The 18,655-nt window shown below is 62.0% G+C and overlaps 1 protein-coding gene across 1 annotated transcript; it reads left to right on the forward strand.

Moving 5' to 3' along the window:
* Window positions 1–15,597: 15,597 nt before the first annotated feature.
* On the forward strand, window positions 15,598–16,575 carry LOC308637305 (olfactory receptor 10A7-like; the record flags this gene model as incomplete). The annotated part of the gene is made up of 1 exon (XM_081273619.1): window positions 15,598–16,575. One exon carries the CDS (start codon window positions 15,598–15,600, stop codon window positions 16,573–16,575), a length of 978 nt encoding a protein of 325 aa, XP_081129745.1.
* Window positions 16,576–18,655: the final 2,080 nt, after the last annotated feature.

Below are 18,655 nucleotides of genomic sequence, written 5' to 3' on the forward strand. Positions count from 1 at the left end.
AAAGCAGAGAGAGCCGCGTCCATCCCTCCTGGGTTGTAGGAGGGATCCCATGTAACACACCAACTCCAGCACTGGGCAGAGTCAGCCGTCAGCACGGGAGCTGTTATCATGCTACTTTATCTATTTATTTTTTTGTACCAGGATTGAACCCAGGGGCATGAACCACTGAGCCACTCCCCCAGCCCTTTTTTAAAAAGCACTTTATTTGGAGACATGGCCTTGCTAAGTTGCTGAGGCTGGCTTTGAACTCACCCTTCTCCAGCCTCCGCCTCCGAGCGCCTGCCCTTACGCTGCTTTTTAATCCTTGTTAGAGCAGTTTTAGGCTCTGGGCAAGCTGTCGAAGGGACCGCGTCCCCACTGGCCTCTGGCCACACGCGCAGCCTCTGCTCCCCTTCTCTGGAGTGCCCCGCGGCCTTTCCAGAAGGCCTCTCTCTCTCTGGGGTGTGCACCTGGGTCTCCCCAGGTCGCTGTCACCTGGTCACTTCGGCTGGCGGTGCCTGACCACTCAAGGGTATCCCCCCTGGAACGTGCCAGTTGTCACCTGGGCCTCCTGAAGGACGTCTGGGCTCCCACGTTGGGTAATCAGGAGGAAATCGTCTCTGAAAACCTGGGTGTGCGTGTTCTCCTGTGGACGTAGCTCTCAGCTCCTGAGGTGAGAGTCTGCCTGGCTGCTAGGACGCTGACCGGCTGCCTCCCACGGCAGCTGCACCCCTCGGCCTCTCCAGCCCTGCCCCGGAGCTCGGGCCCGTCCCCAGCCCTGCGGCCATGCTGCCCGGGGCCTCTCCCAGGTGCTGCTCTTGCGCTGAGCTTGCAGGTCCCTCGGCGTGTGGCCCTGGCCTTCCTTTCTGGCTCTTTGCCGGGCCCCACCAGGTCCCTGGCCTGCTGCCCCTGGAGGCTCAGTTTCTTGCTGGCTTGGAGTTGGTCGTGGGTCCTGGGAAACGCAACTTGCTGGTGGTGTCTTCTGCCAACGAATCCTGAGTCCGGCCGGCCCCTCCTCTCTGCCTGGTGGCTCTGGACAGGACTCTTCACCGCAAACAGCTCAGCTTCCGGGTCCCAGGCCACCAAAGTCTTCTGCTGTCCCCCCCAGAGTCCCTCAGGCTTGGGTTGCACCCCGGGCTGGCACCCTGAGAGCTGACCTGTGAGGGCGGCAGGCTGAGTCACATTCAGGTCCAGCCAGCGACTGCTTCTGAATGACGGGTACTTCTTCCCCCGCCTCAGAAACGGTCACAGCCACCGTCCCCTTCCACCTGACTGTCAGACATTTACAGTCCTGAGGTTCAGTGGGCAAAGGTCTCATGCTGTGAATGGGCATCTCCACCCTGGAGGTTTGAAGAGCCCTGGTCATCGAGGAGCCCATGGCTGGGGGAAGGGGGCACTGTGACCTGGTCACTGAGGAGCCCATGGCTGGGGGAAGGGGGCACTGTGACCTGGTCATCGAGGAGCCCATGGCTGGGGGAAGGGGGCACTGTGACCTGGTCATCGAGGAGCCCGTGGCTGAGGGAAGGGGGCACTGTGACCTGGTCACTGAGGGGCCCATGGCTGGGGGAAGGGGGCACTGTGACCTGGTCATCGAGGAGCCCATGGCTGGGGGAAGGGGGCACTGTGACCTGGTCATCGAGGAGCCCATGGCTGGGGGAAGGGGGCACTGTGACCTGGTCATCGAGGAGCCCATGGCTGGGGGAAGGGGGCACTGTGACCTGGTCATCGAGGAGCCCATGGCTGGGGGAAGGGGGCACTGTGACCTGGTCATCGAGGAGCCCATGGCTGGGGGAAGGGGGCACTGTGACCTGGTCACTGAGGAGCCCATGGCTGGGGGAAGGGGGCACTGTGACCTGGTCACTGAGGAGCCCATGGCTGGGGGAAGGGGGCACTGTGACCTGGTCATCAAGGAGCCCATGGCTGGGGGAAGGGGGCACTGTGACCTGGTCACTGAGGAGCCCATGGCTGGGGGAAGGGGGCACTGTGACCTGGTCATCGAGGAGCCCATGGCTGGGGGAAGGGGGCACTGTGACCTGGTCATCAAGGAGCCCATGGCTGGGGGAAGGGGGCACTGTGACCTGGTCACTGAGGAGCCCATGGCTGGGGGAAGGGGGCACTGTGACCTGGTCATCGAGGAGCCCATGGCTGGGGGAAGGGGGCACTGTGACCTGGTCATCGAGGAGCCCATGGCTGGGGGAAGGGGGCACTGTGACCTGGTCACTGAGGAGCCCATGGCTGGGGGAAGGGGGCACTGTGACCTGGTCATCGAGGAGCCCATGGCTGAGGGAAGGGGGCACTGTGACCTGGTCACTGAGGGGCCCATGGCTGGGGGAAGGGGGCACTGTGACCTGGTCATCGAGGAGCCCATGGCTGGGGGAAGGGGGCACTGTGACCTGGTCACTGAGGGGCCCATGGCTGGGGGAAGGGGGCACTGTGACCTGGTCATCGAGGAGCCCATGGCTGGGGGAAGGGGGCACTGTGACCTGGTCACTGAGGAGCCCATGGCTGGGGGAAGGGGGCACTGTGACCTGGTCACTGAGGGGCCCATGGCTGGGGGAAGGGGGCACTGTGACCTGGTCATCGAGGAGCCCATGGCTGGGGGAAGGGGGCACTGTGACCTGGTCACTGAGGAGCCCATGGCTGGGGGAAGGGGGCACTGTGACCTGGTCATCGAGGAGCCCATGGCTGGGGGAAGGGGGCACTGTGACCTGGTCACTGAGGGGCCCATGGCTGGGGGAAGGGGGCACTGTGACCTGGTCATCGAGGAGCCCATGGCTGGGGGAAGGGGGCACTGTGACCTGGTCACTGAGGGGCCCATGGCGTCACAGCCACCGTCCCCTTCCACCTGACTGTCAGACATTTACAGTCCTGAGGTTCAGTGGGCAAAGGTCTCATGCTGTGAATGGGCATCTCCACCCTGGAGGTTTGAAGAGCCCTGGTCATCGAGGAGCCCATGGCTGGGGAAGGGGGCACTGTGACCTGGTCATCGAGGAGCCCATGGCTGAGGGAAGGGGGCACTGTGACCTGGTCATCGAGGAGCCCATGGCTGGGGAAGGGGGCACTGTGACCTGGTCACTGAGGAGCCCATGGCTGGGGGAAGGGGGCACTGTGACCTGGTCACTGAGGAGCCCATGGCTGGGGGAAGGGGGCACTGTGACCTGGTCACTGAGGAGCCCATGGCTGAGGGAAGGGGGCACTGTGACCTGGTCATCGAGGAGCCCATGGCTGGGGGAAGGGGGCACTGTGACCTGGTCATCGAGGAGCCCATGGCTGAGGGAAGGGGGCACTGTGACCTGGTCATCGAGGAGCCCATGGCTGAGGGAAGGGGGCACTGTGACCTGGTCATCGAGGAGCCCATGGCTGGGGGAAGGGGGCACTGTGACCTGGTCATCGAGGAGCCCATGGCTGAGGGAAGGGGGCACTGTGACCTGGTCATCGAGGAGCCCATGGCTGGGGGAAGGGGGCACTGTGACCTGGTCATCGAGGAGCCCATGGCTGAGGGAAGGGGGCACTGTGACCTGGTCATCGAGGAGCCCATGGCTGGGGGAAGGGGGCACTGTGACCTGGTCATCGAGGAGCCCATGGCTGGGGGAAGGGGGCACTGTGACCTGGTCATCGAGGAGCCCATGGCTGAGGGAAGGGGGCACTGTGACCTGGTCATCGAGGAGCCCATGGCTGGGGGAAGGGGGCACTGTGACCTGGTCACTGAGGAGCCCATGGCTGGGGGAAGGGGGCACTGTGACCTGGTCATCGAGGAGCCCATGGCTGAGGGAAGGGGGCACTGTGACCTGGTCATCGAGGAGCCCATGGCTGGGGGAAGGGGGCACTGTGACCTGGTCATCGAGGAGCCCATGGCTGGGGGAAGGGGGCACTGTGACCTGGTCATGGAGGAGCCCATGGCTGGGGAAGGGGGCACTGTGACCTGGTCACTGAGGAGCCCATGGCTGGGGGAAGGGGGCACTGTGACCTGGTCATCGAGGAGCCCATGGCTGAGGGAAGGGGGCACTGTGACCTGGTCATCGAGGAGCCCATGGCTGGGGGAAGGGGGCACTGTGACCTGGTCATCGAGGAGCCCATGGCTGGGGGAAGGGGGCACTGTGACCTGGTCACTGAGGAGCCCATGGCTGGGGAAGGGGGCACTGTGACCTGGTCATGGAGGAGCCCATGGCTGGGGGAAGGGGGCACTGTGACCTGGTCACTGAGGAGCCCATGGCTGGGGGAAGGGGGCACTGTGACCTGGTCACTGAGGAGCCCATGGCTGGGGGAAGGGGGCACTGTGACCTGGTCATCGAGGAGCCCATGGCTGGGGGAAGGGGGCACTGTGACCTGGTCACTGAGGGGCCCATGGCTGAGGGAAGGGGGCACTGTGACCTGGTCATCGAGGAGCCCATGGCTAGGGGAAGGGGGCACTGTGACCTGGTCACTGAGGGGCCCATGGCTGGGGGAAGGGGGCACTGTGACCTGGTCACTGAGGAGCCCATGGCTGAGGGAAGGGGGCACTGTGACCTGGTCACTGAGGGGCCCATGGCTGAGGGAAGGGGGCACTGTGACCTGGTCATCGAGGAGCCCATGGCTGAGGGAAGGGGGCACTGTGACCTGGTCATCGAGGAGCCCATGGCTGAGGGAAGGGGGCACTGTGACCTGGTCATCGAGGAGCCCATGGCTGGGGGAAGGGGGCACTGTGACCTGGTCATCGAGGAGCCCATGGCTGGGGGAAGGGGGCACTGTGACCTGGTCATCGAGGAGCCCATGGCTGGGGGAAGGGGGCACTGTGACCTGGTCATCGAGGAGCCCATGGCTGAGGGAAGGGGGCACTGTGACCTGGTCACTGAGGGGCCCATGGCTGGGGGAAGGGGGCACTGTGACCTGGTCATCGAGGAGCCCATGGCTGGGGGAAGGGGGCACTGTGACCTGGTCATCGAGGAGCCCATGGCTGGGGGAAGGGGGCACTGTGACCTGGTCATCGAGGAGCCCATGGCTGAGGGAAGGGGGCACTGTGACCTGGTCATCGAGGAGCCCATGGCTGGGGGAAGGGGGCACTGTGACCTGGTCATCGAGGAGCCCATGGCTGAGGGAAGGGGGCACTGTGACCTGGTCACTGAGGGGCCCATGGCTGGGGGAAGGGGGCACTGTGACCTGGTCATCGAGGAGCCCATGGCTGAGGGAAGGGGGCACTGTGACCTGGTCATCGAGGAGCCCATGGCTGGGGGAAGGGGGCACTGTGACCTGGTCATCGAGGAGCCCATGGCTGGGGGAAGGGGGCACTGTGACCTGGTCATCGAGGAGCCCATGGCTGGGGGAAGGGGGCACTGTGACCTGGTCATCGAGGAGCCCATGGCTGAGGGAAGGGGGCACTGTGACCTGGTCATCGAGGAGCCCATGGCTGGGGGAAGGGGGCACTGTGACCTGGTCACTGAGGGGCCCATGGCTGAGGGAAGGGGGCACTGTGACCTGGTCATCGAGGAGCCCATGGCTGGGGGAAGGGGGCACTGTGACCTGGTCATCGAGGAGCCCATGGCTGAGGGAAGGGGGCACTGTGACCTGGTCATCGAGGAGCCCATGGCTGGGGGAAGGGGGCACTGTGACCTGGTCATCGAGGAGCCCATGGCTGGGGGAAGGGGGCACTGTGACCTGGTCATCGAGGAGCCCATGGCTGGGGGAAGGGGGCACTGTGACCTGGTCATCGAGGAGCCCATGGCTGAGGGAAGGGGGCACTGTGACCTGGTCATCGAGGAGCCCATGGCTGGGGGAAGGGGGCACTGTGACCTGGTCATCGAGGAGCCCATGGCTGGGGGAAGGGGGCACTGTGACCTGGTCATGGAGGAGCCCATGGCTGGGGAAGGGGGCACTGTGACCTGGTCACTGAGGAGCCCATGGCTGGGGGAAGGGGGCACTGTGACCTGGTCATCGAGGAGCCCATGGCTGAGGGAAGGGGGCACTGTGACCTGGTCATCGAGGAGCCCATGGCTGGGGGAAGGGGGCACTGTGACCTGGTCATCGAGGAGCCCATGGCTGGGGGAAGGGGGCACTGTGACCTGGTCACTGAGGAGCCCATGGCTGGGGAAGGGGGCACTGTGACCTGGTCATGGAGGAGCCCATGGCTGGGGGAAGGGGGCACTGTGACCTGGTCACTGAGGAGCCCATGGCTGGGGGAAGGGGGCACTGTGACCTGGTCACTGAGGAGCCCATGGCTGGGGGAAGGGGGCACTGTGACCTGGTCATCGAGGAGCCCATGGCTGGGGGAAGGGGGCACTGTGACCTGGTCACTGAGGGGCCCATGGCTGAGGGAAGGGGGCACTGTGACCTGGTCATCGAGGAGCCCATGGCTAGGGGAAGGGGGCACTGTGACCTGGTCACTGAGGGGCCCATGGCTGGGGAAAGGGGCACTGTGACCTGGTCACTGAGGAGCCCATGGCTGAGGGAAGGGGGCACTGTGACCTGGTCACTGAGGGGCCCATGGCTGAGGGAAGGGGGCACTGTGACCTGGTCATCGAGGAGCCCATGGCTGAGGGAAGGGGGCACTGTGACCTGGTCATCGAGGAGCCCATGGCTGAGGGAAGGGGGCACTGTGACCTGGTCATCGAGGAGCCCATGGCTGGGGGAAGGGGGCACTGTGACCTGGTCATCGAGGAGCCCATGGCTGGGGGAAGGGGGCACTGTGACCTGGTCATCGAGGAGCCCATGGCTGGGGGAAGGGGGCACTGTGACCTGGTCATCGAGGAGCCCATGGCTGAGGGAAGGGGGCACTGTGACCTGGTCACTGAGGGGCCCATGGCTGGGGGAAGGGGGCACTGTGACCTGGTCATCGAGGAGCCCATGGCTGGGGGAAGGGGGCACTGTGACCTGGTCATCGAGGAGCCCATGGCTGGGGGAAGGGGGCACTGTGACCTGGTCATCGAGGAGCCCATGGCTGAGGGAAGGGGGCACTGTGACCTGGTCATCGAGGAGCCCATGGCTGGGGGAAGGGGGCACTGTGACCTGGTCATCGAGGAGCCCATGGCTGAGGGAAGGGGGCACTGTGACCTGGTCACTGAGGGGCCCATGGCTGGGGGAAGGGGGCACTGTGACCTGGTCATCGAGGAGCCCATGGCTGAGGGAAGGGGGCACTGTGACCTGGTCATCGAGGAGCCCATGGCTGGGGGAAGGGGGCACTGTGACCTGGTCATCGAGGAGCCCATGGCTGGGGGAAGGGGGCACTGTGACCTGGTCATCGAGGAGCCCATGGCTGGGGGAAGGGGGCACTGTGACCTGGTCATCGAGGAGCCCATGGCTGAGGGAAGGGGGCACTGTGACCTGGTCATCGAGGAGCCCATGGCTGGGGGAAGGGGGCACTGTGACCTGGTCACTGAGGGGCCCATGGCTGAGGGAAGGGGGCACTGTGACCTGGTCATCGAGGAGCCCATGGCTGGGGGAAGGGGGCACTGTGACCTGGTCATCGAGGAGCCCATGGCTGAGGGAAGGGGGCACTGTGACCTGGTCATCGAGGAGCCCATGGCTGGGGGAAGGGGGCACTGTGACCTGGTCATCGAGGAGCCCATGGCTGGGGGAAGGGGGCACTGTGACCTGGTCATCGAGGAGCCCATGGCTGGGGGAAGGGGGCACTGTGACCTGGTCATCGAGGAGCCCATGGCTGGGGGAAGGGGGCACTGTGACCTGGTCATCGAGGAGCCCATGGCTGGGGGAAGGGGGCACTGTGACCTGGTCACTGAGGGGCCCATGGCTGGGGGAAGGGGGCACTGTGACCTGGTCATCGAGGAGCCCATGGCTGGGGGAAGGGGGCACTGTGACCTGGTCACTGAGGGGCCCATGGCTGAGGGAAGGGGGCACTGTGACCTCGTGACACAAGGTACCTGGAAGACCCAGCTCTGAGCCTTGGTCCCTGAGTCTGGAGCGGGGTCCTCCGTTCAGTCCTGGACAGCCCTGAATCAGGGAGCACTGCAGCTGGTCACCCTCCTGCACTGGGCCAGCCGAGGACGCAGACACCCAGAGACTGCTCCCGAGACCTGGCTCCCTTCTGCAGGAAGCAGGCAGTAACCCCTGCTGGACAGAATCCGGAGCAGGCCCGCGGGCGGCCTTCCCAGGAGGGTGGGGTCGGCTGGGCCTGGTCCCAGCAGAGGCATCTGTCTGGGGCCTTCTCCGGCAGAACGGGAAAGGCCGCACCCACTTGCAGGAGTGTTCAGAGGGTTAAAGGAGTCCACCTGGGGCTCAGCAGATCCTGCCGCGTTAGAGGAGCCTGGCCACCGCGGGCCTCCGGCACAGCCATGCCATGGTGTCCAGGAGTGGACAGCACCAGGGCAGGAGGGCGGCGGCACCAAACTTCTGAACAAGGCAAAGGCCCGGCGTCATGCCATCCTGGAGGCCACCGAAGGCCAGGCGCTGGGTTCCCTGTGACCTGGGTGGACGCTGTGGGGTCTACCTGAGCCCGGGACAGGCCCAACGCAGGGTCGGGTGTTACCCTGGTGGCTCTCGTCATGGAGGCTCAGTGAAGCCCACACATGGAGCTCCACCCCAGTCAGCGCTGGGTGGACACTCAGCACTGCTCGCCCCTGGACGGACTGCGGCTGGCACCTACGTGACCTGTGGCTGCCACCCAGCACAGACACGAGACAGGCATCACCGGGCACCACAGAGCGTCCACAGAGCGTCCATTGTGCACCAACAATGGAGAGGCCACTTGACGGTGAGTTTGTTGGTCATCGTGGTCACACGCCACAGCGAGGCTCGTTTTGACATGGCCACATCTGCATCCCGCAGCTGCCCCGCTCTGGTCCCAGCCCTCCTCTCGGGGAGACCCCTCCCAGAAGGCTCTGCCAGTTCCCAAGCAAGTCCACGGAACCGGAGCTCCCTAAGGTATCTGGGCCAGCCAAAGAAGCCTGTGGTGGGACGAAACGCAACGCGGTACACGCCCCATGAGGAGAGTATTGAAGTCAGCCACCAAGTCCTGCAGGAGGGAACCTATTCAAATTCTTTTATTTTTTTAATCTGGGAAAGATTATTTTTCCAGTTTTGTTTTGTTTTATTTTGTTTTCTTGTACCTGGGATTGAACTCAGGGGCACTTAACCCCTGAGCCACACCTCCAGCCCTTCATTTATATTTTATTTAAAGACAGGATCTTGCTGAGTTGCTCAGGGTCTCACTAAATTGCTGAGGCTGGCTTTGAACTCAAGATCCTCCTGCCTCAGCCTCCCAAGCCGCTGGGATTCTGGGTGTGCACCACCACCCACTTATTTTTCAGGCTTTATTGAGGTTGAATGGGAAAATGAGCACTGCTATGTTCCAGGCACGCAGCTTGACAAGCTGATGTATGTGCATGTTGTGGAGTGACCCCCAGTCAAGTTCATTGACATGCCCCCCACCACGTGTGTGCGTGCACCCCTGTGTGTGCGTGCCCGTGACCGAGTGTGCCGTGAGTGTTATGACAAGGGTGCCCGCCATATGCCAGGTCCGTGGAGTGCTGTCACCTTCTGTCCTAAGTATGCACACTGCCAGATCTCTCGCTCCCTGGAAACCCCGCTGCCCTCTGCCCTCTTCCCTCTGCTCTGTGGGGGGCTTTGGGTTCCCTGCAGGCGTCCTGTGTGCCTTTCTCCCCGTGGCTTGCCCTGGCGCTGCAGAAGGCAGCACCTGACCCCACCCAGGCACGGTCCAAGTGACCTGACCCCAACAGAGCCTTTGAGCCTGCTTACTGACGTCGGTCTGAAGAGCCCAGTCGCACTGTGTCACTGAGCAACCTAGATGACTTGGTGAGGTGACGTTTGTTTTCCAGACTTGGGCTCAGAAAGCATAAGGCTCCTTGCCCTGACCACGCAGCTGCCCTCGGCAGAGCTGGGACTCAGGCTGTCTCGGACCCCAGCCAGGAGTGGTCGGAAATGACCAGTATGCACAACTCTCAAAACCACTGCAAAAAACCAAAACAACAAAACACCAGGCCGCAGCGACCCCGCAGGGCTGAACGCCCCTCCAGAGCCCCTTCTCCCCTCTTCCTCCTCTACATCCAGTGACAAAGTCACCCACAGGTCCACAGCCCAACAACTGCAAACCTGGCTCAGCTCCGGACGCCCTCGGAGGCCATGAAGGTCTTTCCTGCACTCCTGGCCGCCGCCTGCCACCTCCGCCCCGTTCTGAGCAAGGTCCCCCACCACAAACCCCTGCGGCTGGCTTGTCTTGCTTCCTGGTGTGCCTTGGAGACACTTGGTTCTCAACGCTACCAATCCACGTCACCCTTCCAGACCCAGGGTTTCCTGCAGGGGAGTGGACCACGGCTGCCCCTCTGTCCTCATCAACGGCGTCCCCCGTGCCAGTGTTGCAACTGCTGCTCGAGGGGCCTCCCGAGAACTGGTGCGACCCTGGCTGGGTGCCCCCCAGTGTGGACTGCATGTTTTACTTCTCTTTTTCAAAGATTTCAAGTTGCAGATAGACACAATCTCTTTGTCTATTTTTACGTGGTGCTGAGAAGCCAACTCAGCGCTCACACACGCTGGGCAAGCGCTCCGCCCCGAGCCCAGCCCCGCCCCTGCAGGCCCCCAGGCAGGCGGTGGAGCTGGCATGCCCACCAGGCAGCAGGAGGGCACCGTTCCCTCACACCCGCCACCATCAGGCGTCAAGTGGTGCACATGGAAGGCCTCAGCACGGCCCAGAGGTGACTCCAGCTGCCTGGAAGGAGGGGAACAGAGGAACGGTGTGAGCTGGCATGTGGCTCAGTGTGAGCCCCAGCAGCACTGCGGAAACCAGGAAGGGAGGGCCAGCTCCCCACTGGCTGCAGCCCGACAGAGAGGCAGATAACGAGTGTGTATCCCGCCGTCTCCAGGGAGGAAGGACAGCCCCAGGTCCCCAGCGGAGGTGGCTATCTCTCAGAGACTGCCTCCTGCCAGCCTGGGCTGTGTGTGGCTGCAGGTGAGTGCTCACGTCGGGTCCTGGGGACCAGCACTCAGACGGTGGCCCTGCCTAGGACCTCACTGCAGGTAGGTGTGGACTCCCTGCTCTGCACGGTGGTGGAGCTCCTCCAGCTTCCACTTCCTGCCAGATCCGTCAGCCGAGGATGACCTCTTAGCCAGAGCCATGGGGGGACTGCTGGGCAAGTGGACAGAGACCTCCACTCTGGGCTTCACATTTCTGATCTGAAAATAAGAATATCGGTGGATCTCCAGGAAACTGATACCCCGTAGCTCTAAAGCAAGCCTGTCCTTCCTCCGCACTTCTCCTCTCCTCTCCCCCTGCTTTCCTTCCCCCCTTCTCCTTCCCATCCTTCTCTTCCCATTCTCAGTGTGGAGCACGGGCCGGGCACACACCTTCTCTCTCACCACCATCTACTTTAGAAGGTAAGTCAAGCCTAGATCTATCCACAAAGGCTTCCCACGCAGCCTTCTTTATAACTGGACAAACACTGACCGCGACTCCTTCACCTGCCAGTGGTGGTGGTGACAGGCGCTGGTCACTGGTCAAGGGCTTGCCCTGTGCCAGGCCGGTCACCTCCGCACGCTCCAAGGTAGAAGCTCCTCAGCTGACTCTCACAGAGGCTCCGTGAGGTAGAACTGGGCTGTGTGTCCCTCGCCAAAACACAGGACATGCCCAGCTGCCTTCATTGACAGGGAAACGCTCCGTGAGTGCAAAGAGAGAAGGATGCGAGACGAACCCGCTGAGGTTCCGCATGTGCCTGAGCTGCCTGAGGGGAGGGCGCTCCAGGTGAGCCTCCTGAGCTCCGCTTAACGGCGTCCCGGGAGTCTGGTCAGGAACATGGTGGCCAGGGCCGACACTGGGAAGGGGTGCGCCACCGTGTGAGCCCGTCACCGGGTTGAATCCTGGGGCTGCGGCTGATGGATCCCTTGCTATTTTGTAAACACCCCTGTTATCTCAAGCGGGCTCTGAACTTCTCACCGAGTTAAATGTGGTCAGCACTCAGTTCCTAGCCATTTCCAGAGCATGGTGCATAAGGGCTTTCACACTGAGCAGCCCTCCGATCCCCAGAACCTACTCGACCTTGCAAAGCACTGAAACTCTGTCCCCATTAAACGTCAAACCCCCCCCCCAGGCCTGGCCACTGCCATCTGCTCTCATCCTCTATGACTGTCCATTCTCAGGACCTTGTGCAAGTGGACCAACTATCTTACAGCAAGGTGGTGAGGGACTCTCATTCCTCCTGTCCTGTCTAGATTCTAGCAAATTTTCTAGAAGCAAAATAAATGGCCACATACAAAATTTTAAATGTTCCAAGGATACGTGAGGATGGACGTCCCTGGCCTCTCTAACCCCAGTGAAACACTCCGGAGGCGGCCACTGGGAGTGGACTCCCGTGGGACATTCCAGAAACACCATGGCGTATCCATGGAAGACACTGTATGCATGCTCTCCGGGTTCTGCTCCTGCTCCTCGGGCACCGAGCGGTTTCCGCCCATGGCTGCGACAGTAAGAACGTGTCCTAGCGCACTTGCCCAGTCCCCAGCCGCCCTCACTCTTGGGCCTGGGTGCACTAACCTGGCAGTGGGACTGATCTCTGGAGGGGGACCACACAGGACAGAGAGCTCCTGAGGCCCTCGTGTGGCAGACACTGCCGGTGGCCTTGGAAGAGCTCCTTCCCGTCCACCCCACTGTGGGTGCTGGTGGGAAGATCTCTGAAGCCATCCTTGCAGCTGGGGGGAGGCGGCCCTGGGACGGTCAGCTTGAGAGCGACGGTGCGGGGTGTTGGACTGGCCATGGCTCCAGAGTTGCAGAAGAGCCTCACTGGGCTCCTGTGGCAGTGCAGGTAGAGGTGGCATGAAGTCCCCAGGGTCACAGCAGGAAGGGGCACTGGGGTGTTCATCTGAACTGTTAGGGGCAATGGCTACTACCGAGCTCTTACCTTGTACCCGGCACTGTCCTCCTGGCCACCGTCACGAGGAAGGTACCATGACTGCCCCCCTTACACGTAATGAACCTGTGTGGGGCCTTAGTGGGGTATAAACACAGTTTCCTCAAAAACTTAAAATTCATTGTAAAACCAGCGCTGTGCTGGACACGACCCCCGTCAGGCCTCTCCGTCTGCGGTGGGGGTGATCTCGCGGGCCGAGACTTCCTTGGTGCCGCTGACTGGAGTCTGAGATGCACCTCACTGGGTCCCCACAAGCTGGGGGTCGGGTCCATAGGTGCCTTAATCATCAGGTGTGATTGGCAAGTAAAACCGGAGGCAGGTAAGGTGTGCAGCTCGACCTTCGGCACACGTCAGGTCGTGGAACGAGTATTCCCATCACTCTCGTGGATCCATCCCTCCCGCGGTGGTGGTTGTGTGTGTGAAACCCCAAACGTCCATCCTTCTAGCAAGTCTGCGGGGAGAACTCTAACTGCAGTCACCTTGCTGGGCCCATTCGCTCTTTTCTAAAGAAAGATGTCCCAGCCTCTCCACAAGTGACCGTGTTCAGAGAGCCAAAGGCCTCCTCTTGTTCACTGGTGTGTCCAGGGAAGGGTGGGTCCCAGGTTGAACCATCTCTGTCTGAGCTCTGCCCACAGTCCCTGGTTCAGGGTAGTGGAGGACAGCCCCTTCCTGGTAAGAGCAGACACGGACACTCTGCAGGAGCGTCCCACACGGGTCCTGAAGGAGGTGAGCTCGGGGGTTTGCTCCGTGTGGTTTGGGCAAATGAGACGGGTGTGGGAGGCGGCTGCGCTCATCCATCAACTGCTCACAGGTCTCTGCTGAGCCTAGGGCTTCCCCTGTTCAGTCCACGCCTTCCGCTCTCCATTCACTTGGGCAAATTCACCGACCATCTCTGTGCCTCAGTTCTGCCAAGTGGGAGCTGGGGTTGGTGGTGACAGACATCACCTGATTGCCCCGGTGTCTGGGGGAGTCTCCCTGGGGGGAGATGGAGCCCAGCCTTGTGCTTGCCAGGCAGGGGCTCTACGCTGAGCCGGTCCTGGGGGGAGACATTCTTGTGTCCGTTTACGGAAGAGGAAAGGAAGAGCAGTCGGCACTGCCTCTCTGGTGGGCTCACCCAACCCAGACAGAAAACCACACTGAGGCCAGGTGGGCCTCCTCACACAGGCTGGCCTGACCCCTCCCTGGGTCCAGGGTCTTCTCCTGCGGGCTCCCGCTCACATGTGCAGCCCAGCCTTCCTCTCCCCTGCCTCAGCCCCAGCCTCAACATCCCAAGTCCTTCCATCTCAGAAAATGGCTCCGTCCCCTCACTTGGCCAGAGTCCTAGGACTTACCCTTCACCCTCATGTCTGCTCCATGGCAATGCCCAGGGACACCACCTCCAGGACTTATCCTGACAGTGGGCACACCCTCACTGAAATGCCCCCCAGGACAGTCCAGCCACCAGCATCCCTCATGCGCAGGACTCCCGAGGCAGCCCCCTGCCTTCCCTCCCTGTGCCCACACTGGGCCCTGGACACTCCTCTGTGGAGAACCCTCATTACCCAGCAGAGTTTTGGAAACAGAACAGATGCTCAATCAACAGGTTGAATAAACGAGAGCAGCCGGAAGCTTTCACAAGAGCTGAGCATGGTAGGGCCCTGGGGAAGTGGTGCACACTCTTCAGCTGGTCTTCAACCAGCAGGAGTCCCCAAAGCATGTGCACGAGCACCCTGCCACGGAGCCGCCAGGCTGGGTCACCGCGGTCATGTCCTGGTGCCCAGGGAGCTGCAGTCACCTGTGTGTTTTCAGCCATTTCACTCTAGCATTGAGGCCAGCCAGAACAGAAGCAGGAGGCCCTGGCATGAAGGGTGCTGGTGACCTAGGCCAGGGAGTTGCTGTGGAGCAGGATGGAGCAGACCCCCACAGGGTGCAGAGGGTTCCTCACAACACCCCCAGCTTCAGAAGGGAGTCTGAATCTGGGAGACGAGAGGCCGGAACGTCTTCCCTGGGGTTCACCGCTGCGCCACTCAGGACAGTCACTCAGGAGTGCCAGTTCCTCTTGGCCATGAGCACACCCCAGTGCTCTCTGCACCTGATGGTGTTCACCTGCAGTCTGAAACGGTTTCTTTCACTGTAGCACCCACCTGCAGATGAGGAGCTCCATCAGCTTGCTGGCTTGCAGCTTCACGGAACCCAGTAGTCAACCCAACATCAAGCGTCTTTACCAGGCTGTGTAGACAGTCACGATCCTGGGCTGGGTGGAGAAGGGAGAGCAGGGTACCAGAGCTGGGGAGAGGGGGCAGAGCCAGCAGGAGGCAGGGCCCAGTGAGAGGGTGTCAGGACCTATAAGAAGAATGTGCCCAGGAGGGGAGGGCAAGTGAGAACATAGCTCTCCTTGGCTCCCTCTCCATCCAGAACCCCGGGTCGGTGCCTGCCACAGCGCCTGGGAGCCCGGAGAAGTCAACGGTGCAGCCTGGTGGGTGGGCAGGTCCCAGGACACTAACAGATGAAAGGCTCCCTCCTGACTGGAGAGGAGGGGACAGCAGGGCAGAGGCCCTGATATGGGGGCCTGAGCTCCCGGACCAGAGTCCAGAAAAGCAGGCAGGGCCAGGCCAGCTCGTAGGACACCTGACTTCCTCCCTGGCTCCTGCGCACCACGGGTCTGATTTGCCCTTGGCCGAGACCCCGGGGCTCTGCGCCCAGGACGCATGCGCACAGGCGCGGGGCCTCACGGGCACCTTCTCCATCCTCTCCCCTCCCAGGCTTCCTCGGCCGGCGCGCGCCCTGCAGCTGGCCCATGCCCGTGGCCCACACTCCCCCGGGCGGCCCCGCAGCCTGGGCCAACCAGAGCGGAGCGCGCGACTTCGTGCTGCTGGGCTTCGCGCACGTGCCCAGGCTGCGCCCGCTGCTCGCCGCACTCTTCCTGGCGCTCTTCCTGCTGGCGCTGCTGGGCAACACGCTCATCGCGCTGCTGCCCGGCCTGGACCCCGCCCTGCGCGCGCCCATGTACTTCTTCCTGCGCCAGCTGGCCCTGGTGGAGCTCTGCTTCTCGCTGGACGTGGCGCCGCGCCTGCTGCTGACCCTGCTGCGGCCCGGGCGTGGCGTGTCCCCCGCGGCCTGCGCCCTGCAGCTGCTGCTCGTGCTGTCGTGCGTCACGTCCGAGTGCTTCCTGCTGACCGCCATGGCCTGGGACCGCTTCGTGGCCATCTGCAGGCCGCTGCACTATGGCGCCCTGGTGAGCCTCAGGCGGTGCCGCCTGCTGGCCGCTGCCTGCTGGCTGGCGGGAGTCCCCGTGGCGCTGGTCTTCACCATCTGGCTGTTCAGCTTCCCCTTCTGCGGGCCGCGTGGCATCCGCCACTTCTTCTGTGACATCGCCCCTCTGCTCAGCCTGGTGTGCGCAGACACCAGGGTCTTCGAGGCCAACGTGTTGGCGGCCACGGTGCTGGTCATGTTCATTCCCTTCTGCCTGATTGCCACATCCTACGCCAGGATTCTGCTTGTTGTCCTGAGGATGCCGTCGGCCTCGGGGCGCCTCAAGGCGCTGTCCACCTGCGCGTCCCACCTCATCGTGGTGATTCTGTTCTATGGCACCACGGGGGTCATCCATTTGCGCCCCAAGGCCAGCTACTCTCCTGAGAGCAAGCAGGTGGTGTCCCTGTCCTACACCCTGGTGACCCCCATGCTCAACCCGCTCATCTACAGCCTTCGCAACAAGGAGGTGAAGGCTGCCCTGGGGCGCGTGTGTGGTCAGAGAAGAGGTACCCACTTTCCATGACCTGTCTCTGACTCCCAGCCGTTTTCGGTGGCTCCTGCCCTAGTGGTCCTTAGTGAGGTCACTGTGCACCAGAACTCTGCCTTCTCCCCAGTGGCCCTGAACCCACATCCTCCCTGCGGCTCCAAGCACTCAGCACCCAGGGCTCAATGATGGACCGTGGGCTGGACCCAAGTTGAAAAGCATGGAGATGGTGTGTTGGAGGTGGAAACCCTGCTGCCACGCCAGCTCTAGTGAGAGTCTCTCTCTCTCTCTCTCTCTCTCACACACACACACACACACACACACAACATGCCATTAAACTTGAACTTAGGGTAAATGAGAAATTGGCTTGGGTATCAGTGGATCTCACTCTCGTTCACCTGAAGTCAGAGTCGACTGGGCATTGTGAATCGGCAGCCCTACATGGAGGTGGTATTTGCTTCCCATGCCATCCTTGTGTGACATCTGTCATCCCACAGTTCTGGAGGTCTGGACTCTAACCTGGGTGTCACTGGGCTAAGATCCAGGTGTGGCAGGGCTGGCCCCTCTCTCGAGACCCCAGAAGAATCCTCCTGTGATCCTCCAAGCCTCATTTGGAAGTTGAGTCCTCCCATGCCAGTCCGCCTCTCCTGCCTGCCTCTCCCCTGCAGAGGACCTTGTATGACATCAGGCCCACCCAGATAACCCCGGACGTCTCTGCATCACCAGACCCTTAACTTGGTCACACTGCAAAGTCCCTTTTGCTGTGTGGAGCCCAGGCTGAGGCCGTGGGTATTAGCCCTGGTACGTCTCGAGGGGAGTGTTGTTGTCCCTACTGTCCCACCCTTTAGGGCCCGCCTTGAACAGAACCCACCGGAGGAATCTGGGAGGAGCTGTTTCCATGCTGTGCTTGGGAGTGGACCAGCGGTACCTGGGCTGTTCGCATTGCAGGTGTCCACCCCACACTCCTACAGTTATGCTTGAGAGCTTTGGGCCCTCTCTCATGGTCTTGCTGACAGGAATTGTCACCAGCATCAGTGGGGGACTGGGCTGGTCCAGGGCCACCTGCAGAGCCATCCTGCAAGACCTATCTGTGAGAATCTCATTTTTTTTTTGGGGGGGGGTAACAAAACCCAGTTTCTTCCCCAATTTCCATGAACTTGGGATTAGGGACAAAACTGCTGCTACTTTCTTGCCCCCTTTAGTCTGAGAACAGGACCGTCTCACAATAAGTGACCCACGAAGAGAGAAGTCCAGCCCTGTGGCCCATGCTGAGTTCCTAGCCTAGTGACAGGAGTCTGTACATTTCCATTTTGCTGAAGCTGATGTTGGTAGGATTTTTTTGACCAAGATGTCTGGCCAGTTCACGTGCGTGTGTCCTTCCTCTGAGTCTGCAGTCCCTCACGTTCCTGATCCTAGGGTGTGTCATTTGTTCCCTGTGGCCAGAGTCTCACCTCCTTCCCTGTTGCTCTATGGTTTTGCTGACATGAATTGTCACCAGCGTCCTGAGCATGGAGCTCGGTGTGCACCCGAGGTTCCGGTCACAGAAGAGGCACTATGGACTCACAGCAGGAAACGGTAACTACACTGCGCTGCGGGCTGGGCTGGGCGCGGCTCTGTCTGCTGCTCCACATTCTCCATGTCACATCACTACAGTTGTTCCCCATGCCTGTCTGCACCCCCGGCCGAGTTAGAGCCACGTCCAACGTCCTCCTCTCCGGCTGTCTCCACTGCAGGCCTCCCCACCTGCCCCCCCCCCACCTCTGCTGGGTGGTGTGGGCAGAACTGCGTCCATTCCTAAGTTCATACGTCACAGTCCCAGCCCCCCGAGTCTCTGGACGTGACCCTGCTTGGAGATCGGGCCCTTGAAGAGCTGGTTAAGTTAAACTGGGGCCCTGAGGGCGAGTCCTGTCCCATATGAGTGGTGTCATTGGAGACTGGTGGCCGACACACACCATCGGCCCTTGGCACCTGTGGGTTCTGCATCTGTGGATTCCACTGTGGGCTGGACATCCTGGAGGGAGGTGCAGCCAGCCCTGGCCATGCACGTGCTTGCTTCTCTGGCTATCGACCCCCAACACCGAGTAAGAGCTCTTTACGCAGCGTGCACCTCGGCTTGGGT

Source organism: Spermophilus citellus (assembly GCF_964194105.1).
Source record: "Spermophilus citellus genome assembly, chromosome: 18".
NCBI classification, from domain to species: Eukaryota; Metazoa; Chordata; class Mammalia; order Rodentia; family Sciuridae; genus Spermophilus; species Spermophilus citellus.